The 27,797-nt window shown below is 36.5% G+C and overlaps 1 protein-coding gene across 1 annotated transcript in view; it reads right to left on the bottom strand.

The window, feature by feature from the left end:
• The window catches only part of HCN1 (hyperpolarization activated cyclic nucleotide gated potassium channel 1), a 193,241-nt gene that overhangs the window by 61,667 nt on the left and 103,777 nt on the right, over positions 1-27,797 (bottom strand). Inside the window, exons 3-4 of the mRNA XM_030470497.1 lie at positions 26,433-26,594; positions 1,704-1,922 (exon numbers count right to left, since the gene is read on the bottom strand). Of these exons, the coding sequence (XP_030326357.1) occupies positions 1,704-1,922; positions 26,433-26,594 (381 nt within the window). The remainder of the gene's footprint in view (positions 1-1,703; positions 1,923-26,432; positions 26,595-27,797) is intronic.

Raw genomic sequence — 27,797 nt, 5'->3', positions numbered from 1 at the left:
TTCCTTCTCTGTATCTTCATTTATGTCCCTGATTAAGATATTTTTGCCCCACAACTCCCCACAAGCTTCCCATTTTGGTAAAATTACTTCCCTTTCAGCTGGCAGAATAGACTCAACAAGATAATTTGGTTTAAATGACCTAGCCCATTGACTTTAAACTGAGATGCATTAGGGGGTTTCACATGGTCATTGACAGAGCTCAGATTTTTACAGGTTTTAATGCTCACTCCTTCTGAACCTCTCATTCTCTTTTATGTTTCTAGGTAACATTGTGTGGGCTTTCTCGCTTGCAAACTTCTGTTTTAAACAGCTGTGATTAATGTATCAGCCACTGGGTAATTTTTATGTTACTGGACCTACAGCTTATCCGTTACCTCTCCCTGTCTCTAATATATTGACCCCATGGTCTTGCTGTGACTCGAGCTTAACAAAACAGAATGTAAGTTCCTTTTCTCCCACACACTCTCATATCCTCCCTCTCTGCCTACTTGTAAAGAAAACACCCCAATCCCTCCTGCTCAGATCTTTATTGGACTTTTCTCTTTTTCTTGCCAAGCAAAATCAGGTCATTTCTCTCTGTCTTCAGCCAATGCCAGGGCCACCCTCTCCTCTACTTATTCCCTGCCAGGTTTCTTCCCAGGCTTATGTTACATTACACTGGGATTTCTGCCCAGTTTGCCTTTCTGGACTTTCTTATGGACATATGCCAAATACTGTTGCTCAGGCTGTGTTTCTTATTTGCTGATGCAAACTCTCTGATTTCACTACTTTGCTCAGCTGACCTGTCTCCTGGCATGGCCTCTCCAGGTCTCCATTTACTATGCTAGCTGATTTTGGCTTCTTTTAAGCACCTCAGTAACAGGTGCACATCCTTATCGTCCCTTGCTGAGGTTCGTACTGACCGTTTCTTCCTTATGCCAACATAACTAGGTTCACTGACACTTGCCTCTGACTTTTATTACCCAACTGACAGCATAATTAGTACTCATTGAAGAAAGTTCCCACCCTGTACCCATTTATGTCTTTTTTATTCCAATCATACCTACAAGGAATCAAACCTCCTTTTTCTTCCTGTGGCATAAAGAACTCTCTTTCTTCCACTAAACTCTCCCTACTTTTCTACCCTTTCACCACAGTTCCTTTTGTCCTTGGAGAGGACCTAACAGGTCACGGATTAGTATATAAACTATGCCACTATAAAGCAAAGAAAGTCCTCTTCTGAGCACTTCTCTGAAATAGTTCCACACAAAACTCATTGATCTTAATGGTCCGGTCCTCACTTAAAGGGCATTCTTTGGGCATGTTCAAGATGATCTCTGAACTGCAATCCAAAGGAAAGACAGGAAATTGTATAGACATGCCCAAGCTACCCCACTCAAGGCCCTTGTTCAAGCTACCCAGATCAAGTACCTGCAGATTGTAGCACAGTGGTACAAAGTACAGTCTGAACCAGGGATGGAGTTTTCACAGGAGAGTTTAAAGCAAGTTTCACATCCAAGGTTTCATTCAATGCATGTGACACACCAAACCGTCTGCTCCTTAAGGAAAGTGGGTTCATGAGAGAATATGTTGAGCTAATGGAGTGTTTTGAATTCCTGTCTTCAAGGACATCTGCTGCAGGATTCAGATGCTCCTCACATAAACTCATACAGCCTTTTCCACAGTTAAGACAGAACTTCAAAAGTTACGTTAAAATTAATTACCTTTTCCTGATACTGTCGCCGTGAGGAATCCAGAGACTGAATGAGGGCAGTGGCATGGCCAACAAACATGGCATAACAAGTTGCCCCCACAATCATACTCAACATGGTTATCCAGAGGTCGGACATGCTGACAGGGGCGCGGGCTCCATAACCAATGCACAGCATATGGCTCATTGCTTTGAAGAGTGCATATGAGTACTGCTTTCCCCAGGAATCGTTCTGCAAGAAAAGAGACAAGTGACTGAGCCAGAAAGCAGCTGAAGGGAAAAATACATTTGTACCTGTATAGTGGAATCATAGTTCACTGGCTCTGAAAGAGCTGTCTAGTGATATATCCTCTGTGCATGAGAAGAGATATTCCTTCTAAATTAATTGTTAGATAAAGCATCAGAGATTTTGCAGATAATTCTAGCAAAATATGATGACACAAAATTGACTATTTTTAATACATGATTGTATTCTTAAATGTGGGTGTTAACCTAATTACAAGGAGACTAAAGGTCAATTCTATTTTACAGTCCATGGCAGACAGATTAGAAAAAGCTGAGCACGCAGACTTATCAAGTGCAAGAAGGTTTTGTTTTAATATGCATGAACATACTCCTATGGCCCCATTTCTTTCTTTCAGAGTTGTCTGTTTTAACAAACAAGCACATTTCATATTATCAGCTGTTTCTTTCACTTCCCAAGGACAGAAGAAAAAAAAAATGTTACTTGTTGTAATGTCTCCTTATCCTGGTTTTTATTGTAATATTGTATTTATACCTGAAGTGGCCCAACTCAGAAGCCTGTTTTTTCTGCATCACAGCAAACTCAGGTTCACAGTCAGACTGTGAAACACAGCTCAAAAGAAAAGGTGAATAGCTCAGTCCTGCATTTCTGATGTGTAGCTACCCTTTCCCATTCTCTCTGGGAGATTAGAAGGACTGACAGCTCACTCACAAGCTTTTTGAATTGCAAGGGTGGTGTCAGCATCCTCCCTTTAGCTTTACATAGAGACAGTCAAAGAGGTTTTTCCGAGAGAAAAGCAGACAAAAAGCCCTGGGACTCCTTGTCGTATTTTTTCTATTGCACTTGCCAAAGGAATGAAACAAGAAGAGGAAAACAAATTGTGCTTGGAGGCATACAGCATACATGAGAAAACTCGGTGTTTACCACAAAGAACTGAGAACAATTTCAGAAATTAAGAAGTAAAGAAGGAAGAACCGAGATGACGTTAGTAAGATTAGGTTGTTCTCCAGTATAGTGTCTATCATACAGGACCAAAAATAACAATCCTGTTAACATAAACAAATTTCCAGGTCATCATCAGCATTTATATATAAAATCTACTCATCAGTATTTGTGTCTCTCTTCCACCAATAAAATCTTTGCTCAAATGCTCTTGTTTCTCAAAGAGCTTCAGGCTTGCTTTCTTGTCATTTAAATGACAAAGTTACTAACTACTCTTGTGCTTTTCATCTATTAAAATGTTTTTTCTAGATCCCCTATTAGCTAAAATAACTGGTAACACAAAATAAGCTACCAATTCTTGGATTGCAGATGTCAAAGTTACTATTTTTCACTAATATAATAATTTAAAAAATACTTGTTCTGCTTTAAGCTTGTTTCACTTTCTAAGTTAAAACTTTTCAGATTTGTGAACTGTTTCTGTCTTCACAAGAGAAAATGTTGTGTTGTAAAAAGGGAATTATCTTAGGCTGCTGAGAATCAGGTGGGTTTCATTAAGTAATGCGAAAATAAGTTTCTTTTTGTTCTGAGGCTTTAAACAGTACTCAAAAAATGAAAGAACTGAAAAAGCTTGTCTGAAAAATCTCCAGTTCAGGATTCAAATACCCAGCTGGAGCACAGAAACTCCTTGCCATCTGGGTCAGTGCAGCTATGTTAATGCAAGTTCCCTGTCTCCCAGGAAAGCAACTTACAGCAACCAAGGCACAGTCTGTTTTGAAGGACTTTCCTTCCAGCTGGCATGAGTCTCCTTTGGGTGGAAATAATTAATAAGGGAATTTTTGTTAAGAAATCCATACCAAATTCTTAGACAGTAGCAGCTTTATATAGATGATTATTAGAGAAAACAATAAACTGCTTGTTGGAAAAAATATATTGTTTTTAAGGCTACAAGTAGAATTATTAAAGCTACAGTATTCAAGAGGCTGTAAGATCAAAAGCTCAGTTCTTGAAGAGCTCCACACAGTGGACCCTGCTCCTAAACTGTATTTTTTAGCATAACTATTATAAATACTAAATAAAAAAAAAAAGTGATCTTGATCTTGTCCATTAATCGTTTCTATCGTATTGTTGGTGTGACAAATCTCAACTAAAAATCTCTCAATAAAATTATGTTTTTACATCAAAGTCTTTGAATTAATCCATATGCTGGCTGATTTCTTGAATGAGATACTTTCAAAGTCTGTGAATTACTGTTTTATGTAAAACATCATTTTCTTTAAGAAAGGATAAGGAAGTAAGGAGACACAAAAAGAAACAAAATATAAGGAGAGCTTTCTACTAAGTATGTAACAAGGTGAGTGAAAAATAAATGCTATTTAAGAAGCAGTACGGTGGGGAAAAAAATGAGCTGTAACGACAAAAGAGAAATAACTAAAAATGTACAACAAAATAAAGCAGTAAATGTTTAATCACGTATCTACCTCTATATATAAGTCAGAGTAGGATCCAACACCTCAAATAGTCATGACTGCACCTGAATCCAGACTGGAGGTCAAGGCCATCTTGAATGGCAATTCTGTTATACAATTGGCATTAGCTATTCCTGTGTAGCTTGTGACAGACCTTGTTACAGGCTAGGCACATTTCAGACATTTGTAAACGGATGGTTCTGAGGAGCTGGTCCTCAGATGGGTACTACGGGTTTAGCAAAAGGGGTGAAAGACTTGATAAAAAAGCCTGACAAACATTTGAATTCAGCTTGGATTTGTCTGAGATTTTGTTGCTAAAAACACTTGCCAGTGATTTTCTGTTTCTTTTCCTTAATAACCAACCAGTTCTTGCACAATTAGTTGCAAACGTTGGTCTCTTTAGTTTGTATGGGGATTTTTTATTTTTTTTTCAAAATGATGCTGAAGAAATACCACTGTAGAGGGTAGGAATTTCAGTGTAGTTACTTGTGTTGTTCTTGCATGACTTATCCCATATATAAACCACTTAAAAAGAACATTGGTTTAATATCAAATCCCATAAATCATGTACGCTACTACCAGTTTTACTATATGAAATAATAATTATTATTATTTAATTATTTTTCTACTTCTGCTGTATAACCTAAGAGTTTAGCAGGAGCAACTCTAACTTCGCTTCGGTGTGAGAGGTTGGAATTTTTCACAACCCCATTCCAATGTGCTGCTATTCGCTGTAGAAAAGTGAAGAGTGGCCATTCCTCTGCTACACACTTACAGAGATTTTTTTTTTTTTTTAAGTAAGAAGCATTTTTGCCCTGCATTATACGGAGATTTTTACATAACACATTCTCAGATTATATCCCTGAGTTAATAAAGGTCTATTCTATGAAATAAAGAATCTTGTATTTACATAGTCAGCTTTTCATATAATTTTATATACTAATAACTATATATATACATGCTATGTTTGCGTAGATGGTCTTTTTTTTTATATTGATATATAGATTTAAAAACCTCTATGACCTAAAAATATCTCCTACCAATCAGCAAAAAAATGGCATTTAATTTCTTAGTTGGCAATGGGTTAATCACTATTTCCACGTTAGCAGCAGTAATTTTTAAAAGTTTTAAGTGAAATGACATTAATTTGGAAAAACTATTAAGACTGTAATTGTGAGACATGCCAAAGCTGTTTTTCCAAGGACTGATTACATTATCTGTCTTGATGACATTAGAAAATCCTCCCAATTGTGAAAGCAATAATCACTGATCATTTACAATTAGTTCTCTAAGTACATATATTAACTTAGCAGTTATCCTGACGAATACATTAATCACAGGGCACTTCTGATTTTTAAAAGTTTGTTTCCAAGCCTCTTCCTTCATCACAGGATACTACTCTTCGTTTCAGAATTTCACACAAACCCGCTACAAATATCTTTTTGTAATATTAACTTTTCAGCTCATAAGAAATAAATCACAGAAAGGTCACCCAGCACCCTCTAAGGGACAACAATAAAAGGCAAACTATTTTTCTCAGTGGATGAAGAAAAGGTTTCTATTTTACTGGAACTTATGAAGGTTTCCACCAGGAGATTTTGTTGTCATCAGACCAATCAATTCCACTCCCATATTGTAGTCATTCCCTCAGGCACAGCTTATCTTCTCACAGCCATACCCTTATAGTGAGATACAAATTGATTTAGAAATTACGTAACAAGCAGACTATTGCACAGACAGTAGTTGGTTTCCACACTTTTTACTAAGTTCCTTTTTCCTTTCATACCACGGTCGCTGCATGTGTCACAGAAATGGTACTCTCAGTTTGCAAAGGCATGTTTTACAATCATGGAGCAAAGATTAACTTGGGAATTAAAGGAAATGGGTATTTTGAACTCACCCTTCTGATTCTCCCTTTCAAAACTACAGCAGGACTGGTGAAGTAGCCTGTCCCTACCCTGAAGAGCTTGCCTTGTAATCAATCACTCATGCATTCATGACCACTGTTACTTTTCAGTTGTTCTGAAAGTAAGTGATATCTGAAGGAGGGAAGATGGATACAAATCTTGTCGAGACATAGGTGGTTTGTGTCTATCCTAGTAAATTTAAAAGTATCAAAAAAGCATTACCAAGCTGTAGAACGTGGTTGACCTGGGTATAACTGTTAGAAAAATCCCTGGTGTGGCACTGGCCACATAGCACTACCCCAAGCAACAGCAGCAGGTCTACTTTGGAGCTGTTGTGGGTGAGGAACCATTCCTTCTAGGCAGCTGGCATGTGCTTGTCCTGTGCCAAAACCCAAATGAGATTCATAGTATGGACACAGGAGGTAGCTCCTTCCCCAGTCTACCCCAATGCCCATCAAAAGTGAGCACTTTTAATTGGTGAGTGTGGAGGCAGCTAGACAATCCACAAGTAAGCCCCCTGGTTTTAGTATTGTCACAGAAAGTTACTGCACAAAACGAACGCAAATTTCAGGGTTGGGCTTCAAAGGTCAAAAAAAGCACAAAGCATGTTTGCTCACATGTAGCGCATACTGTAATGCAGTAGTAGGAAACATCTGCCTAAAATCTGGAGGACACGAGCTACTGCTGGTTGAAGTTACTGTAAAAATTAGAGTATATGTTCCAGTGGGAATTCAATTAAACTGCATTTGTTTCTTATATAGATACAACGTGTTATTTGTAAATATTTATTTGCGAGCCACTATTTCCAACAGTTTCTTAAAGATTTCTTAAATTTAAGAATTATTTAAAATATAATTTAACTAATCAAAAAGGTGTGCTAAGAAAATGCTATACCTGCATATTAATGACATTTCTAATAGCTATGTCACACAGAACTAGGAAAAAGGGCATGTGCTTCTTACTAATTCCTGCATCATCTAAGGTGAATGGCCAACTCCTCCCAATTGTTACACTTAAATTTCCATTAAAGGTTTATTGGCCTCAAAAGTTTCTCATGATTTGGATTTGGCATCTACATATCTGCTTTGGATTTGGCATCTACATATTTTCAAATTCTGTCTCTGCTTTCATATTTCAGAATACAAGTTATATCCATTAGAAGTAATTTCCCTGTGTCATCTGTTTATATGCACATTACACTAATACAACACTAGGATCGGGCTACTATATGAAACCCATAATTTCAAGAGTAAACCATACATAGATATTGCTATAGATACATAGCTTACACACTTGTCCATCAGTTGTCAGTCACATAATTTACTGCCTCTGGTATCATGAAGTACCTTAGAATGACACATTAGTTAGTCTCAGACAGGAAATACAGCAAAATACCATCTCAGCATTTCGACTTTCAAAGTAATTGCCTGAATACTGCAAAGAGTAACCAAGTTGGCCAGTGAGAAAGTCTGCAATATTTACTGTTTTAAAACTCATGCAATGGTGAATGCACTATCATGCAAACCCCCTGCTTCTTATCACACCTATTATTTCTAAGAATCTCTTGTTGTCTTCTAAACTAGTAAAGAGAGGCAAGGTGGCATCGGACTTGGAAGACTAAAATTTCTACTCTTATTCTAAAATTCTAAAGAACCACAAGGAAGAAGAGTATAGTTTAGGAGGTGTGTAAGTACCTATGATTTAAGGAAAGAAACCTGAATCAGTAAGCTCAGTGGAATAAGCAGATGTCTTCAGAAACTTCCCAACATTTCTCTCTGCTGCTAAGTGCACAGATAACAGATGGTGCAAATGACTCAGCATATACTTTCAAGACCAATACTGGCAGTAAAATTCTAGAAAGTGTTTGGCATTGCATTCCACAGGAACATAGGTTTGACTGGAGGAGCAATGACTAATATTATATATTTACTTTGTTCAGAGTTGTTACGTGACTTTGCTGTCATTATAGCTTATTCATATTTTGGTGTGATGTCTTTGGAACAAGCCATCAAACTAAAACAACATAGCGTGAAAGGTCTTTTTTTTTTGACTATTTTTCGTTATGAAGAAAAACCTGAATATTTATTCTGCTAATACATTCCTCCATTAAAAACACGCAGCAAGAATATCTACCTGTGATCATCTTTTCATGGTAAGGATGAATAATTTTCATTGTAGAATCAGTGTGGCAATTCATAAAGAGCAACAGAAGTGCAGATATTTGACTTACGCACACAGCCTGGGCTTCCACACAGATTTATTATCTTCACATGAATAAGCCCATTGCATTCAAAAGGATGGGTCACATAAGACAGGCTCAGAATGTTATAGTGGATGCTTCCCTGTACACTGCCCAGTAGTGTTCTTTGTTCTATGTATCTTTAGTTAATCAGAAATATAATCATGAATTCCTACAGCTGTATATATAAAGTTACAAAATAATAAATCAAAGCTTATAGGAAAAATACTTTTTCTACTCTTTTGCCAATGAATCAGCCTGGTCTGACTCATCCTTTTATCTGGTCACTGTGCTCTTTTAACTGAACCCAGAAGACGAAAGAAAGTCTGAAATGCATGAATCCCATTTAAAATAACATTTCATTTCAAAGGATTATTTTAACAATAATTTTTAAGGAATTGAAGTTTTACAAGGCTGTTACAAAGCTTTTATAAAGTTTAGAGTAAAATCTTAACAGTACACACTATGTCTATTTTTCGCATGCGAACATTTAACTCTGCTAGGAAACATTGTCCCACCAGGGAATTTGATTGTCTGTACTTGTAACTTTTCATAAAGTGGTGGTTTTGGCCAATTAATACTCTCTAAAACAACTGAACACAGTCTGAGAGTTAGCACAGGTTCATTCTCTTGCGGCCACCTTGCCTGGGTAATGAAGAAGTCCAGTTGTATGGCAGCAGGCTGTGGAGGCAATTCGCTTCCAGAAGAGAAAACACATGTGGGCATGTTTAGTCTACCAGAATTAATACACCCCCTATGTTAACCAGTCAGTGACAAACTAAGGGGTGAATACTGGTGAAGGAATTTTCCAAAATGTACCTGTTGCTTCATATCCTGTCTGTATGCTATAACAGTGAGATCAATTCATTGAAGCAGTCAGGCATTTTTAAAAAGATTGTGTTCCAGTTCCTTGAAGAACTCACGTGATATGAACTGCTTCTGCAAGGGGGGCATCAGGAGGCTCTAGGTACGTCTATTAGTTATGACTATTTTTCATGCATCTGTTTTCAAACTTCTTAGGTAGCATCATCTTTACTACTTAATTACTACCACTAGAGAGCTCTCCTTCTCCCCTCCTTTGAAATCAATATCATTATTACAAAATATATACAAAAAACCAAAGTCCTTTAAAATGTATGCCACTGAAACTGCAGATGTTACCATGCCATTCTGTGCTGAACTTTGTGTTTTGAGATCCTTTTGTTGAAATTTATCAGATAATTGAGAAATCTGGTGACGACATTTGGCTTTTGTTCTTCTCTCTCACAGTTTGAAGTTTGATGAAGTATTTCATCCTGAAATAAACTTTGGTCCCATTGTTTACAAAGGACTGACTAAAACAGATACACATTGTCTGCCAAAGAGAAAACATGTTGTAATCACAATAAGTACACAGTAAGTATTGTGTGGCCACAATAAGTGATTAGAACAAGTACATCTACAGGTTTTTAATAAACATAATTTATCCGGGAAAACAACACATCCCAAAGAGAAACATTTTCTAAGAGGAAAAGAAAAAACAAACACATCACAACAATGGCATGATTAATAAAAGAATACATAAATCCTGCAAGGAAGCATTTTCAATGAGGAACTGAAGTACATGAAATAGCACAGTCCAGGAGAGGTAAATCAAGAGTGCATTAAGGGAATTGGATATGAGGTAAAATAGTTTACTTAAGCCTCATGCACTGAATCAAATGATTTATGAAATGCTTTTAAAATGCAACCACTGAGAAAAGCTTTTGAGTTTTCAACAGTAGCTATCTGATAGTCAAAAACAGGCAGATGATAACATGGGCTTAATATAGTACAGTTCTGGGAGACAACTGAAGGAGTGAAGTGACATAAACCTGACTCATGACCACACAGTGAAAACTGTTAGGAAGAACCTCCACCATCACAGGCAATATTTGCAAGCAACTTAGAAAAGGAAACTCAGCAAAAGGAACTGCATTCGTTGAACAACTCAGACTAGACAGCAAATTATGTGAAGTAACTGATCCCAAATAAAATGACCAATGAAATGATATGTTTCTGGCAGTGGACGTGTAGCTTCCTGAGTGCTATTACCATTCTATTTGACTGAAAGGGATCTTGAAACTACATAAAAACAAAGAAGGAAATAACTACCTTAGGAAGTCACAGAAGTGGCTATTAGAAAATGGCTAGGCAAACTTGATACAAACTGAAAGGTACATAGACATGCACAAAATCATAGTATCACAATGCTTTCTCACTAAGAACATCTCAAAACATTCAAAGCTTGATTTCACAAGAAATACTTTCATCTTTGTTTTATATACATAAATACAATGGCAAAATATTTTTTCTTTGTTAAGTATTTGTAAGAATGTGTACTTAGAAAATAAAAAAGTGGATTACAGTAGATTAAATCAGTCTAATATAATCCACTCATAAAGGGTCTGAATATGTTTTAATCTTCTTAAAAATGAATCAAGGTGAACCAATGCCACTTTCACACAGAGAATCAGCATAAGGGTTGGGACTGGGATTCAGAGTTCCAGTGCTTTAAAAATAAAGGTTCTTTCCCTGGTAAAGTGATGCTTGGTACCACACATGCAAAGTAAAACATTTTCCTCCTTAGTCTAAAGATCTACTTTTTATCATGTCTTATTTTCGCTTTAAGTAACGTATTTTTTAAGACAGAGGTTCAGTGCTGGTTTTGAGCATTTTTCTTCACTTAGCTGATACTGAAGGTAACACTTTTCTTGTCAGTTTTTCAATTTATTTTCTAACCTGATGCATTTGACACTTTACATCTGGTTAGTTTACAGTTCTTCAGGAAATTAACTTACTAAATATTTGAGCCATCAAGAGGCCGGTCTGATTTTTTCTGGCAAAACACAATCCTTCACCAAACACTATGTCCTACAAAAAACTGTACATTATTTTATTAGGCAGTGACAGCAGGAAGCAAAGGAGTTTTGTAGCTGAAATCCTATTTTGGGTCTAGGAAAAGAACAAACCTCAGTGACAAAGCAAGTATGCTGGATCTATGTCAGAGGCTTTTCTTTTTTTTTGAGAACTCATCTGAGTTTTGCTGATGACCTGTTCTTAAATTCAGATGCCCTTAAAATTGGAGGTGCTTAAAAGAATCTGAAAGATTTTCCAGGTAATAGAATAATACAAAGAAGAAATGATTTAGCAGCCTAAACACCTCCCACATGTCTAGACATTACAAAAAAAACCAAAACCTAATAAACCAAACCCAAACACAACTGAGTCATAAAAAATTTTCTCTATCAGAAGGAATTTAACATAAATTGTAGAAGAATGTTCTAACATTTGAAGTACCAACTTAATCCTCTGAAAGGAAGGAAGGTGAATATGATCTTCTTTTTAATACCTTTGAGGGAGCTGACAGAGCACCTGAGTGACCCTGTAGCATTCACTCAAGAGGTGAGGAGCACCCTTGTCCCTGTTCCAGCTCTAAAGACAGCGATGCTCCAGTACAACCAGCAGCCCATGCCCACTCAGTCACTCTGGGACCTCTCAGGTAAAGTCACCTCAGCATGGGGCACAGAGCCCAGGACAGGCAGCAAGATCAGCTCAAAACCATGACCATACGGCAAAGCCACAAGGCTGTGACACCATGCTCATGCTCTGACCTAATACCAAAATTCACATGCACTCAAAAAATGATTAGACAAACTACTGGAAGAAACACACAGCAATGGCTGTTAGACACATGGATACCAGCTCTGGATGCAGAAGTCCCTCAGCTGCAAATTTCTGAAAGCTTGTAGGGTATTCTAAAGGAAACGTCATCCATGCTTGCTGTGGTCTGATCTTCAGTGGACATCTGTTCCTTGCCACCCTTGCAAAGGGGACAGACAGACTGTGGGCTAGACTTCACATAGCCACTCCACTGGTCCTGCTGCTCCACCTGAATCAACTCTCAACTGCTGAATTATTAACTTGGATGCAGCTATGCATTCATTTTGTCTTTATTTTATGCTGCTCTTTCCTCTGCCCACCTTCCCACCTCTCCCTCTAAACCTCTTGTATTCTGCAACTGAAAGTGAGGTGCCCTAAGCCCATTGGTGAATAATTCTAATTTCATGTTCAGTCTTTTGTAGCTTATTTCATTGCATTATTTTTACCTGATTAGTGATCATGTGGGATATAACCTCTCTTACTATCACATGTAGTTTTCAAATAGATTATTTGTTGCTGATCAGAGAAACAGCAGTTTAAAGATACTCATTCCTTGTTCTACTATCTACCTTCACTAAGACTTTTATTATCTAAGGAAGAGGGAAAAAAAGATACTTTGAATAAGCCAAATTTGGAAAGAGCTATGACCAATTCATAAATAGGCTTCATTGTTTTATGCTTTTTTTCCACACATTAGTGAATACAGGAAAGGACTAAGTCATAAATTACCGACTTTTCATAGGTCTAACTTTTCTTTAGCAAACTTGCCTGCTCAAAGCTCAACAGTAAGTATTTATGACAGCCGTTCCATTCACACAGCAATGGTAATGCCATTTAACTGTACAGAAGTGCTTGAGAAGCATATGGGGTACCTTCATAGCTGCAACAGAAAAAGAGAGAACGTATCTCGCTGCAATTAAGAATTAAACCGCACACATTGATTACAAGAAAATCCACAGAATTGTCCTGTAGAGCAACAGTAGCATCTACCCATTGAGTAGCTTAAAGAAATTCATGTTCCTCAGTCTAAATGGTGAGGATGAAAATGCTCTGACTGAAACAGGGATGGCTGAGGCAGATGGCTCAGTGCAGAGGACAAACCCTGGGGAAGTTTGGTTCCCAGTCATGGGAAGTCTAGGATTACTGTTTGATGGAGAGAGGAACAGGAAGAACACCACAGTCCTGAACTACGGAAGATCAACAGGAATAGTAAGAGTGCATTGCATTTTGTATTGTTTACACATGGCTATCTACAATGCCCACTGGCCCAGCTTGTCCTGGGTTTTGTTTGAGAGAATGGGCAGTAAGGGCGGAAAGCGCCACAAAATTTCACATCAGCTGACTTCAGATAGTACATTTTTTGATGGCTAAGTGAGTTGGCAAGTCTGCCTAGGCTCCCTACACAGTCAGCAAAAATCAGACCCCTGCAGATGGTGATTCAGAGTAGAAGGTTAATGCAAGTGTTCTTTATTACCTCCAGGGGAGAGCTGCTCCCTCCTATCAGCTGCCTCAGATTCCTATTCAGCTAACACTATCTCCATTAGTTCCTGAGCTCTCCTGCTGAGCACATCTCAGTTTTCATGGGTGGATGTGCCTCCTCATTTCTTCCTTGCTTCAATGTAGGGGAGAAAATAAAATTTGTAGGGAAAGTCTTTTCTCTCAAGCTACGGTTTTATTTTATCAACCATGGTTTTGCTCTTGTAGTTGAATCTGAAGTTCAGATCAGGTCATGGGTTTGCCTTGCAAAGGCTTGAAAAGTTCATGAGGTTCTATAAGAGGTGATGGAGATGTGAGTAGGTAAATTCAGTTCCAGCATTGTGGCTTTAATGTAAGCTTATTACAGTGAGATGGTATCATAAATCATAGACAGGAACAAGGAGAGACAAAAAAGATAACTAATGAGAGCAGAGAATGCTTAGAATGCAAACTTCATGGTTATAAACTTATATGGATAAAATTATACAGCCGAGAGCATACAATGATAGTAAGACTTCTTGGATTCAGGGCACATATTTGAAAATCTGTATCTTGAAGGCATGGCACTTAATTTGCTTGAAAAAGGTTGAGAATTGGAAATTGGAAACAATTTAAAGGACTCCAGATTCTAGTGAAAATTGCATATATTTACCTCAAAATTGTGTTATCTAACTTGCAAATGGTTGAAACATTTCTCAACTGGAAACTTCATATTTACTGGGCACCTGCTAAACTACAAGAGTTATCTTAAAAAATCTGATAATCCATTGCATACCTATTATATATTAATTATAATCAAAATAACAGTCTTTTTAAGTCTTAGTTGGTTCATTGAAACAAATTAATCAAATCATTAAAGAAATTCATCTAAATTTACCTTGAAACCAGTATCATGTCAATGTTTAATTATGTTACTAAATCTAGCAACCCACACATTATATATGGCACGAAGTATGAATAGTGATAAACAATAATAATTTATTTTTATTGCAACCATGTTTTACATCCTGCGAGCACATAGGTACAGAAAAGTTTTAGCTGACTTACAAACAAAAGCAGTTTCATAATTCCCACAAAAAGTTACAGTCTAAAGTTCTCATTTAATTGAAATTAGGTCTGAAATGGTCTTGAATCAAATCTAATTTCATATCACATGGCTATATCTTCCTTCTGAAGTTTACATTAACATTCCACTGTTCTTGATAAAAAAACAAAATACATTGAGGAATTTTTCAGATCCAACTTTCAGAATCAAACCTCTGAAAATGAATAAAATCACTCTATGGGAGGATTTAAATGGTATTTTTCTGCATTTAACAGTAATGAGTAAATTTTGAAGAATATCTTCTAGATAGTCTGCTTATAGAAGATTTTGTATTATCTGTATGGGCAAGCAGTAAGCACTTTCTTATATCAAGCCTGAAAGATTTTAAAAGCAGAAGAGTAAAACCAACGAGCTTTGTTAAACCCTATAAATCCTTCATGTTTTATTTGTACACATGCCAATTTTATGTTTCCTCAAATCATGCTGAGATGGATGAGTGCACTCGCTCATGCTTTTTTTTTATAAAGAGACATGCTTGAGATGTTATTTTTAAACTGCCTCATTCCTTCTTTCTCTTCCTCACATCATGTTTTGTGTGTGTATTTTGCCTTCACAGTTCAACTAAGCTGGTTCAGAGTTAATATATTTTACTGATCTGCAAAACATATTCAGTTAGGAGCAGTGCAGTTTTACGATTACTTCTGAGGGCATGTGGCATTTCCTGTCAGCATTTATATGTTATCCTTTCCCTAAACAGCTGCTTTGTAAAGATACTGACTGCAAAAGCCTAAGGGAACCTCATCCTTGCATATTCATACGACTCAGAAACAAACTAATTTCTTTCAGAGTAAGTTTTACATTACGCTATTTAGACACAAAAGATTAAGTAGCACCAGGAAGGTTTCGCTGCAAGAATAAAGCCACGGCAACCAGTGTTAGAGAATAACAAGAAAGTAAAGGCACATTTTATGCATTTTGTATTGCATCTGCACGTAATATACAGAGATAAAGGTAAGGGACAGGCAGCTTTTAGATGAGTGGTATGGGTTATGACAATTTGCAGAGAGACAACGGCATAGATCCAAAAATTTCAGAGCCAAATCTGCCCTCACTTACTAAAAACATAGCATGCCTGCCCGTTGCCCTTCAGCATTCCTTTCCAGGATGAGCTCTTGAATCTTCTCTTTACACATACCTGAGTTAAATTTATATTTGCTCCCACCAAAGGTTTGTATCAGGCACCATAAACTTTTTTTCTGAACATCTGGAAAAAGCTGTTAAAATTAAATAGCAAATTCCCTCAAATAGTCTTCTGACAATGTTGTTTTAGCAACATTTAATCGAGTTTAGAGTTGGCATAAATTTTCTAGTTATATCTAAGAGCTAAATTTAAAAGGTTTTTTATTATTTGAGATAAGCATAGGGATATCAATTATTATTGAAAAGAGTGACAAATGATTAGTGCTCTGCCTTTATTCCTAACCAACTCTATTCTAGCACCAACAGTCTGAGTAGACTTTGCTTGAAAATAGTACTTCTAAGTTGTTCAAAACCAGTCATTTTAGTCCCTCCTTATCTAAATTAATATAGATAATCCTTTTTTTGATTATATGTCCTATTGTCTAAGTACCAATTGTCTACAAAGTACTACTATTGTCAAGGCTACCCTCAAATGCAAGCTAACTTCACAAACACAGTGGTTACACTCAAATGTACTTTTGCCTAAAAATATAGAAAAGGACAAGAATATTTTGTGAAAATCCAAGAGAAATTACATTATCTTATTTTATTACAGCTTAAGACATCTTGGATGGACTAAAATTATACATGAGATGGAGAGGAAAAGGTACATCACATCTGCAAAGAATATGTCTCATTCAAATGCCAACTGGTGACTTTCAAAGAGATTGCTTCAAAGAATCTCTCCCATTGTATTAGCAGTAATGCAAAATATAAGCAAGATTCTGTTACCGAACTAGACCTGGCTGTGTACATCCCTCTCTGCTTCAATCCTATTCACCTGAGACTGTCAGGAACCTTTTTTAATAAACTCCAGCAATTCAAAATAAAGAGGGAAAAAAAAAAAAAGATTTATAGCAGTTTTTTGAAAATAGATACTCAGCAATTTTTTAATGCTAAGATTGGTATGCCTCTCACATGCGAAATAAAACTGACTGCAAATTATTAAAAGTGGTATACAGATGAGAGAAATTCTCACCACAGGGCTTTGTTCTTTTCCTTTTGTTATTAATAGTATCTCCTAAACCATAAATGAAATGGACATATAAAATTCAGATAGCAAAAAGAAAACAAAACATATTTAAGAGGCATTTAATGTTTAAAGTAATTCATACAGAAAGTGCTCACTGCTTGCTCATGCTTGTAATACACAGACATCAGTACACAGATTATCTAGAAGACATTCTTCAAAATTTACTCATAATAATATTAGATTCTGCACATTTCGGATACTGTAAAATTTGTGGAATATCACTGTATTTCTCCTGTGGAAAGTCTTTTGCATTGTTTCTATTAAATTACATTATTTTCTGAAAGTTTTGCAACTCTATTTGATGTACTTCAGTTTGAGCATGCTCAAATGAGTTTATGCATAGAAAGCAGGAAGAGCATGAAAGGGGAGGGAAGGGAGCAATGTTGAAGAAAATTATCGTACTCTTTTAAAACAGGCAACATACACATAGCCTAAACACATCCTATTATATGTATAAAAAGTATGAGCAAAACCAGTTCAGACATTAAGGAAAATCAGTAGATTAAAACAAATGAAAGAAAACAATAATGCCATGTATTTGCTACTTTTCTCATGTTTTAGTAACCAGAACTGGATGCAAATTGAGACTTTCAGTTAAACAGGGAATTCTCCTTGTTTAGCTTTTAGCTTCATTCTGAATTAAAATGAAAATATGAAAATTAAAATTTCCATTGGAAATTTTAATGGAAGGAGGAGTTCAGAAATAACCAGATTTAAAAACACTGTTATGACACCCTCTTGCCTAACCCTGGGATTTTGGGAATCCAGATTACAGATCCTACAGACTACTGATGTAGTTTTGGTGGACAAAGCTGAACGGAAACAAAAATAACTCAAGTGTCTGATGTAGGAAAGTGCTTTAGTTCAGAAACACATAACCCAGAACAAAGTCTCTTGTTTTGATTTTTTCTAATGTGAAATGTAAGCATTCTATATGCACAATATCAGGAGGCCAGTTTTTATGTCTAATTGCATCTCAACAGACACTTCTCTCCAGATATACTTTAGATATTAGGATGAGCCAGGTGCTGAATAGCCATGTGTAGAAAGTTCAAGTCCGACATGGCAAAAAGTTAAAAGCAGTAAAATCAGTGCTCTTGAAAACACCTGCTTGTGATATGGCTGATAATGACCCCTTGGCATAATATGAAGCTTGTGCAAAGCCAATTATCTTTATGCAGACTTAAAGCATACAGAATTAGACTGCATATTAATATAGGTTTGCAATGAAAAACAGAAAGATTTGCTGAAGAACAGCTGGATATGAATGGTATTCATCTGGATGTATTCGCATCTGGCTCTATTCCAGCAAAACTGCTCTGGCATAAATATACCAAGGGGTCAGTTCTTGGATGTTCCAGTCACAGGAGAAAAGGCCACCCATGGAGAGCTACTTCAGAATGATTATTCCACATTTGTATCCCAGTTCAACCTGGAATACCACCACATGCAGATAAACACTACTGCTAAATTTATAGAGAGGTGCTTAAAACTCCTCCTGATTATTCATTCTAAGGCAAGTGAGGGATACAAGGTTCCGAAATATGACAGGTCCAACATATTTCTGCTTTAGTTCACCTTTTTTATTAACGAAATGGCTTAAGGCATGCTTTATGATGTCTACATTTTCCCCTAGAAACGTCTACCAAGTACATGAGACTTAACCTCATTATGTGAAGTTTCTTGTATTGTGTCAAGTTTAAGGCTTACATAAAATATTTTGTAATTTACAGTTACCTGTAATCTCTTCACAATATACTGCAATATACGCATTTATAAGTTGGGTTGATTCTTGAGGGGGAAACATGGAAATTAAATTTTTATACTAAGTGGGCAAGTCCTTCCTTGCACACACATTTTGATAATTTCCTACTAGCCCTTACGATAACAAAGAAAAAGTGTGGTAATAAGTTAGTATCTATTAAGCACATCAATTTGCCTTTGCATGCTTCCTCTAACTAATTGTTTCATTATTCTTATCCCATATAAGGAAGACCAGCTTTCTATCTGAAAGAAACAGAAGCATGCAGGCAGCCACCTAATTCATTACAGAAGCCATCCTCTTTAGCACCTATTATCACATCAGTAACACAGTGCTACAATCAACACTTACAAACACTGGTGTCCTAATTTAGACCTTTCTCTGTAGCACTGAGCACCTATACCTACTGAGATAAGTATCACCATCAGCATTAAATAATTATATCAATACTACAACATTGAGTTAAAAGTATTTTAGTGAGAGTAAAGTAAGGTAGTATAGCTTATGACAATAGTTGAGTTCATAATGCTAAACAATTACTAATGTTGTTGCAGTTGTGAGATTACAACTGGGAAGATCTTCTTTGAAGGACTGTTTTCATTTTTGTCTCAGTTGTAATCCAAATATTCAGGGATAACGTGAGTACTTTCACTAATTTTAAACTTGTAGGAAGTTTTAAACCTCCCTGTAAATGATTTTGAACCTTTATTTTTCAACTCGAAGATTGCGTGTCTCAATTAGCTCCTGTTACTAACACAACAAGCTCAAAATGATAACCTGAGAACACATCAATGACACAAATTCATGAAGGTGAATGCATTTGTCATTGATTTAGGCCAGGGAACCAGTGAGGCCTGACTTTCACAGAATCTAAACCCATTTCTGCTCTGTTTCATATTTTTAGAAAGAAAAAGAAAAACACTGCTCTGCACCAGTGCTTCATGGGTTGAAAGATACAAATAATGCAATCTCAACCAGAAAACATAGAATAAACAGTAAGAAAATAGTACAGAAAAAAATTAATACAATTTTTAGGACGAGAAACAGCAGACATGATGAAAATAACTTTTAGAGCATATTGTATAGATGCTGGGTTTAACCACAGAAATTTCCTTATTATTTGGTATTTCCTGTTGGCAGAAATCAACACATAAAAAAAAAAAAAATTACCCAACATAAATAATGAAATATTTCCCATAAATATGAGGCACAGGAAATCTATTACGTGTTTTTATGTAAGCACATCAGAAATCTACTGTCAAAAATACACCGTTCAAAAGAACAGGAGACACCAGTAAAGTTACATAGAATCTTACATGAAAGGCAAGAAGGTAGGAAGAAAAATTTACTATTACTTCCCTTTCTAGCCCTGCAAAAGTGGATGACCTGCTAACCTGCCGGAGAACAGAAAAAAGCATAAGCCAAAACCCATACGATCTTCTTAAAGCCTCAGCATTGCTGGACAAATGAGAACTTGATTTGTTTTCCTCTTCACTGATCGTGACACACTGAATTAAATCAACAGTATCCTCAGCTACCCTATTCCTCTACTTCTCATTAGCTTAGCATGAAACTTTGATACTGCAGTTAACACATGTCCTCAGACTGCATTAGACATATCTTGTCATTTAGCACTGCACATGCTAATGACCAAAATTTTCCTGTCCAGTTTCTTACAGTGTCAAATCACATAAACTAATATATTCTCCTGAGCTAATTTACTTTTAGGCCTATCTCTTGATACCAACCCACTGAACAGGTCATTACTTCACTATCTTGATGAAGGGGCAAATGACCTCAGTGACTATGTCAGTGCGGTGTGCAAAAGAGAGCAATAACTGAATTCTTAACAGCTGCATATACTAGAAGGGATATTATTATTAGCCGTAGATTCCTAAAATATGGGTACCTTAGTCCTAAGATTGTCAATTATTGATGTTATTGGTATTACCATATTTCCAAATTGTGTCATAAACAGAGCACTTATCTGAGTTGGGCACTTCATGTTGTTTTGATCATCTCCAATAGGTAGTTTCAATCTTTTATCTGTTCCTAAAAGCATTGCTATAACTAAATACGCATACTAAAATATAAATAGATGAGTACAAAACATGTTAGAGTAGTAGTATACATTGTGAGATCCCCAGTGCCTCTAGTCATCGGATGATTCCCATATGTTCCATATTTTCTAAGCACCCAATTTAAGATTGTGGGATTTGATTTACATAAGCATTTAGCCCTCAGTACTGCAAATAAAGTCTAATGAATCTAATGCTTTACATGTGGCTCTACAATATCTTACCATATAATGAAAAGGAACTCAAAAACATTTGTGATGTTGTAAATGATGAGTATCACACAGTGACCAAATGCAGAGAAATCTCATGACAAAATTAGCAGTCCTAATGGCCAGCTACAGGGACAGGGTACTAAGCTGATGCATTTTCAGAAAGAACAAAATCCAATGCTGAATAACACATTACATGACTATAATACATTCCTTGATCTCTACTGAGTAAAGTAGAGATGTTATGGAAAAAAACATGATTGTGTAAATGAAATAAAAAAAATTTAGGAAAAAATACTCAGTTTTGTGTGTTACTATTAACTAGGTTTTGGTCATATTATATATACCTTAGCATAGCTCTTAGAGCATCATAAATCCTCACCATTTCCTGTATTTCTGAATTTCCCTAACAAATATTCAAGTGATTTATTTTTTAATGACAGGGATTTTCAGACTCTTCAGCAGAAATTCCCAAATTCTTTTCCTAGCAAAACCCTAACGTCTGATTTGCTTTGCCTCTGAGGAAGTGATGTAACACAAAGGGGAGTTTAACATAATGCAAAATCCCACCTCACTAAATCAAACACCTAAAAACCTCCAAGAGTTGCAAACAATACAACTGCAGGGACAGTAAGGAAAAGCCAAAACACAGAAACCAGAGTACCTGAAGGGTTCCTGCTGAGCAAACATCAGCTAACTGTCATGAGAAATGACAGCAAAGCAAGCCCTTCTAAAAGCTTTAAAATCCCATTTGACTTTTAAAAACCTCACACTTGTTAAATTCTTTTCTTCTTTGCTAGATTTTTATCTCAGTAAGGGAACATTATACGTGAAAAATCTGGACACGCCAAATGAACACCTTGCTTAAAGGACAGCATGTTTTCTTAACCATACAACCAATTATTGCAGATATAAACAGGAAAATACAGGTTGGGGATCTTCAGATACTGTTACTTCAAGGACTAACATGCCTTTGAGTCTTTGCCTTAGGTGATATGAAAAGCCAGAGTGAACTTCCAATACAACAAACACTAATCAACTACTAAAAGGGATACTGTATGGAAGCAGTTACACTTGTATGGCCAGATGGCAGGAGTGGCAAAAATGTCATCTCTCATCTCCACTTGGCTAGAAACTCTGTCCCATATAAGATCTGGCTATAACTGTTCATCAGTTGGGACTTACACACTGTGTTTCTGTAATTCACTGCAGCTGAAACCAAATGCAAAATGCAGAACATCTGTTTGCACAGATTGACTATAGGAGAGGATCACTGTGCTTTTCTGTTCTTGTGCCTTTCTTGCTTTCAGCTGCAAGTTTTACTCCTAATTTTCTATAGAACTGTTGGCTCAAACTCTGAGGTATGATAAAGATGTTTGGTCTATGAGTCATTATGAAAGAACACTAGTCTGAAGCAATGCAGATCAGAAAGCTGAGGATAAATCACACAAGAAGCTGCAGATAATAGGCTTTTTGAGCCAAGGAGAGAATAGCATCACTGGGAAAGTCTGTGAAACTTCTTCAGACCTTTTTTAGGAATGAAACTCACAATCCTAGTGTTAGACTAGGAACAGCATCAGAGAGCCGAATACTCTTTGAGAAGTAACTGTTATTTTATCTGTAATGGATTGGTTGGAACATACAATCATAGCACCACAGAATGGGTTGGAAGGGACCTTAAAGATCATCTAGTTCCAATCCCCCTTGACATCTTCCACTAGACTAGGTTGATAAAAGCCCCACCCAACCCGGCCATGAAACATTTCGAGAGATGTGGCATCCACAACGTCTCCATGCAACCTGTTCCAGTGTCTCACCACCCTCATAGAAAAGAATTTTTTCCTAATGTCTGATCTAAATCTCCTCTCTAGTCATCTTAAAGCCATTCCTTGTTGTGTCACTACACATCCTTGTAAAAAATCCCTTAACGACTTAAAGTGAGAGGAAAAACTGGGTGCTGCTTACTTTTATGTTGTCTTTACTAGTTTTCTTATTTTTTAAAACAAGTGCATTGATATTCTGGAAGAGCAGAAGATCCTGCCTGTCGATAGTAACTCAACATTAATAAAGTCAGTTCAATCAAATGGCAGTAAAGATACAGAAGTGGGCAAGTGGGATTACCTTTAGAAAACATAAAGGAAGATGCCAGCTCTGGCTTTCATTTCATAGCAACACGAAGGCAAATGTTAGGAACTGCCCAAGAAGGCCAATCTGAGAGTACTATATGGGTTCATTATTATCATCATTATTATTGACAATAATATCTCAATGTGATCTGAAATTTTTTGTTGAACTACTTATGCTATAGGTTCCTGCAGAATTAACCAGTGGTGATCTTATTCCTTTTTACAGAGAAGTTGTTCCATTTTATTTGATTTCATAGCCTACTTTATGATGCACAATGTCATTTTTATAATATGTCAACGATGAAAATCCAACTGATTTGTTTTCCTTTAATTGCATTCAGTCACACTGTTCAGAGAGGCAATAAGGAAAATGCAGCTTGGTTTCATTATCCTATTCATTTGTGAGACTAAATTTTAGCTATGTTATTTTTCTTAACAGTATTTACAGAGTTAAACCATAAGCATGCCTATGGAATTTCAGTACTTTCACCTAGCAGCTCGTACAGAAGAATCAGCTTTCGGGAGAAGGCTTCTAGAAGAAGTTCTTGCACTCTGCAGCCTTTAGCAACTAATATGCCAGACATAACGGCTGAAAGAGTATGCTGGGCTGTGCCAATTGAGGAAGCAACATAGCATCCTGACTTCCTTTACGAACAGGTTATCTGCAAATGCTTTGGCTTGCAACTGACTTGCATACTGGAAAACTAACTTTCTCTGGCTGAGCTCACACTGGCTTGAATAAGTATTCAAGCCAATGATCACAATGAATAAGTGTTAAAATTTCACTTCAAAGCAAACCTGGTATATTAGCCTCAGGTTAGCCCTTGTAACAATGTCATTCTGAGGAATGTACATTGGAGCCACAGTCTGAAACCCAGGAAATGCTCACACAACCTCTCTCTTACTCCAAAAAAATTTGAAATTCAAAGAATTTTGTCTTTCTAAGAGCAGCTGTATTTCAGAATTATTCGACACAGAAATTTGAACAGAAGTCCAAAAGTATGCAGGTGCAAGGAGTTATGTTTAGCTACTAATCTACTGATATCTCTGACTAAAATCGGAGTAGAAAGGAAGACTTTGACAGAAAGGTGCATTAACTGGGCCTAGGAAAGGACCTCCTCTTCCTGACAATATTGTCCTTTTGCCATGGCCATCATTACCAGTTCACAAAGAACTTAAGGTCAGAAGAAATAATAAGATTTTTATTAGACTTTCACAGCATTTGAGTCCAAACCCCAATGTTCAGTGCCACCATTTCAGTAACAAAAATTTTAAATTTCAGAGTAGATCAAATTGTTATATGCTACAGTGTACTGGGGGAGAAAGGTACCCCTCTTGCCAAAGCTCTTGCAGTAGCAGGAATACAAAGCCCAAATTCCAAAGTCAGCAATCAGGTAGACTCTGAATACACTAACAAAGCATATAACCATCATCACTATCATCAGCATCATCCTCCGTCTATTTCCTCTATCATTTCAGAGGACTGATATGCCATGATGGCTTCTCTGTCTGTGTTCAGTGCTAAAGAATTCACTTCCAGAGCCTGGAAAGCAATCAGGAAATGTCTCATAACACCATGACAGAAGAAAGGTCTAGTTGTTTCCCCCAACATTTGCCTTAGATACGCTCCTGATTCCACGCTGGCAGTTCACAACTCTTTCTCTTGCCATAGGACTAAAAGACTGCCTGTGCCACGAACATAATCTTGTTCAATTTTCAGTTCTCTCCACAGTGTGCATTCAACAGCAACAGATTAAGTTGCCAGACAAATAAAATAAAATAAAATAAAATAAAATAAAATAAAATAAAATAAAACAAAATAAAATAAAATAAAATAAATAAAATAAAATAAAATCGTGTAACTTTTTATTTACTCTTTCCATGAGTATGTGGCCAGTCAGGAGAGAGAGTATTGTTTCCATAAAAGAACCTGAGTGTGGGCAGGCAGAACGAATGGTCTCCCTAAGCATGTGTACAGCATGCACATGCTTAGATTAAATGTAGCTCTTCTTATGGAAGAGAGAGAATTTAATAGTTGAGTGTTATTTAAAAGTTAAATACTTCAATTAAATGTAATCCAAGGCTTTGTTTCAGTCACTAGCATGGTTTTCATGCAGATCTTTAACAAGCTCATAGAAAATGTACCCTTTGTAAATGTGAATGGAAGATGTCACAAAGCAGAACCCAGAATGCAGCAGAATGCAAAGATGTGCCAGTTAGCATCCTGGTGACCTACTTTTATTGTAGCAATCCCATTTTTGAAGATATGTCACTACTGCTTTTTTTTTAGAAAAGCTGCACAATGAGGTGTCAGCAAACATGCTGCTTATCATTAAAGGTGTTTCTTGACGACTGCAAGCACTTCTCTGTATGACTGACAATTTTAGTCAACAAGGTCCTAGAGTAATGTGCAGTATCACTTTCCTAAAGGAACAAATACTGTTATGTTTCTACAACAGAAATATGTTGGACTGACCAAGACGCCTATCTACAGTAAAAGTACTATCTTATGGATTCTAAAATTGTAAAAACTGGAGAGACACATGTTTTCAGGTGGCCAATGAGAGAGTTGCTTAGGGCTTTTTCTTTTTGGTATAGGGACATTTCAACAACTTTTTCAGTGTATTTCCTAAGTAAATATTCTATGTATTACTTCCTTACTTGACTTGATAAAAACTACTTTATTTTTCACAGCCACTGATCCTTAAGGCACATGTCAAGCAAGCAGAACATCACTACCCTTCCTTATGAGTAAGGCACAGCCTCATTCTGCCCTTGAAGTAAATCTATTTCTCTTATTTTACTTAGAAAAAAATCATGCAGACTGTTAAGTTGGGAATAACTTGGTAAAGGGATCATGAGATGACCCAGAAGGTATTTACAAAACAAACAGAGGACAACACTGGAAGAAACACATTCTGATAATGTACCTTCAGAAACATTCTGAAACTATAGACTAAATTGAAAGCACTGGTGAACTGAGTGTTTCCAAATTTCTTTTGGTGTTTGCTTGTTTGTTGGGTTTTTTGGTTTTTTTTTGTTTTTTTTTTTTGAGGCAATGAGGGTTAATAAATTAAAATGACCTTAAAACTGAAAGTATTTTCTGGCTCATTTACTGACAATAAGTCAATATAATTTTATCGGTGATGAGGGCCAGGCAACCAAAAATAAAAGTAACCTTGAATAAATTGCAGGGCAGTGTATTACTAGGCATGTATTTTTACACTTAAGGCTGAAGCTAACTGTTTAGAAAAATAATATTTAGAAAGCACAATGAAAAATGAACAATACTTACAACCATACCGTTTAGGGACACCCAGCAATCTGGTGGGAAATCCTGGAGTAATGGTACTAAAAATTGCAGACAACCATCCCAATGGCACAGAAGCAGCATCATTCCAATCAGATTAAAGATTCTTACCACGGCACTGGCCAGATCATACGTCATGTGGAAAATCTGTGGGCAAAAATTACAGGTGATATGCATGCTGCAAATCAAAATGTAAATCATTTCATTCTCATTGGGCAGGTTAAAGGCATCCTGAACTTCTAAAAAAGCTGAGAATTCTCGGCAAGGACCATTAATTTGGGCATGTTTATTTGGGCAGAGAGCTGTGTTGACATACCTGATGTTTGGCTGCACATCACTGTTTTATAAGATGCCAAAAAAGGCATATTTTGGATAACAAGTCACGAACTAAAGTGTTTTCATAAAGCTTCCAACTCCTTTCAATTGAAGCAAGTCTCACTTCCATTTCTATACTATTAATCCAATTTGCACATACCAGTTCACCAAGCAAAACGACAAAAAGGTAATTCATTGCTCTTAATCATTACCAATTTTCCTAAAATACTGAGAATCCTGTGGCTACTACATCCGTAGTAGCTAAGTTTACACCAAGCTACTAGAATAATTTGATTTCAATATTTCTCCATTCTAAGACAAAAAATGTTTGCATCTGAAATGTGTCTTACAGCAAGTCACACGAACACTCTTAAAAACAACACAGACATTTTCAGGCTTTCCTTGGGCAAATTCTTTGGACGGAATTAGCACGAACAGCAGCAGCCAGGGGCCAAATGGTATGGAGAAAAAATCTTTATTTAGCACTATTCTGCTATATTGGCACTAAAGCACTTCCAAACTACAAATACAGGCATATTCTTCACTTCTTACACAATTCAGTCAACCCAAGATAAACATGTTGCATTTTAATACACATAATTATCACTATGCAGGAGTTCCACACAGAAGATGAAGAACGTCCAGTTAGTATTTCATGGGATTTTAACTAGAAATTATGATTTAATTGTACACACAGACATAGAAATCAGAGGCTCTAGTGCTGAAAACATCAGATTGGCAGAGATATATAGGCATATTGGCACATGACATTTTGCATTTGTAAATAAAAGAATTCACATATGAAAGAGGGAATGTTTGTATCCTAACTTTTACATATTGAAACTAAAAGCAGAGATGAAGTACCCTCACTGTAAATAAGTGCAAGTGCAAATACGGATAGCATGTTACAGTGTCATTCAACATAATTTTCTGTTAGTGGAAGTTTGCCCTTGTTTGAAAATGATGGTGTATGTTTTGAGTCCCAAAATGCAAAACCTGCATAGTAGAAATATACCTCAGACATTAACTTTATGT

This window comes from Strigops habroptila, chromosome Z, assembly GCF_004027225.2.
Source record: "Strigops habroptila isolate Jane chromosome Z, bStrHab1.2.pri, whole genome shotgun sequence".
In the NCBI taxonomy this organism is placed as follows: domain Eukaryota; kingdom Metazoa; phylum Chordata; class Aves; order Psittaciformes; family Psittacidae; genus Strigops; species Strigops habroptila.
The sequence above is the reverse complement of the archived record's forward strand: the minus strand, read 5'-3'. Positions and strand labels throughout refer to the sequence as shown.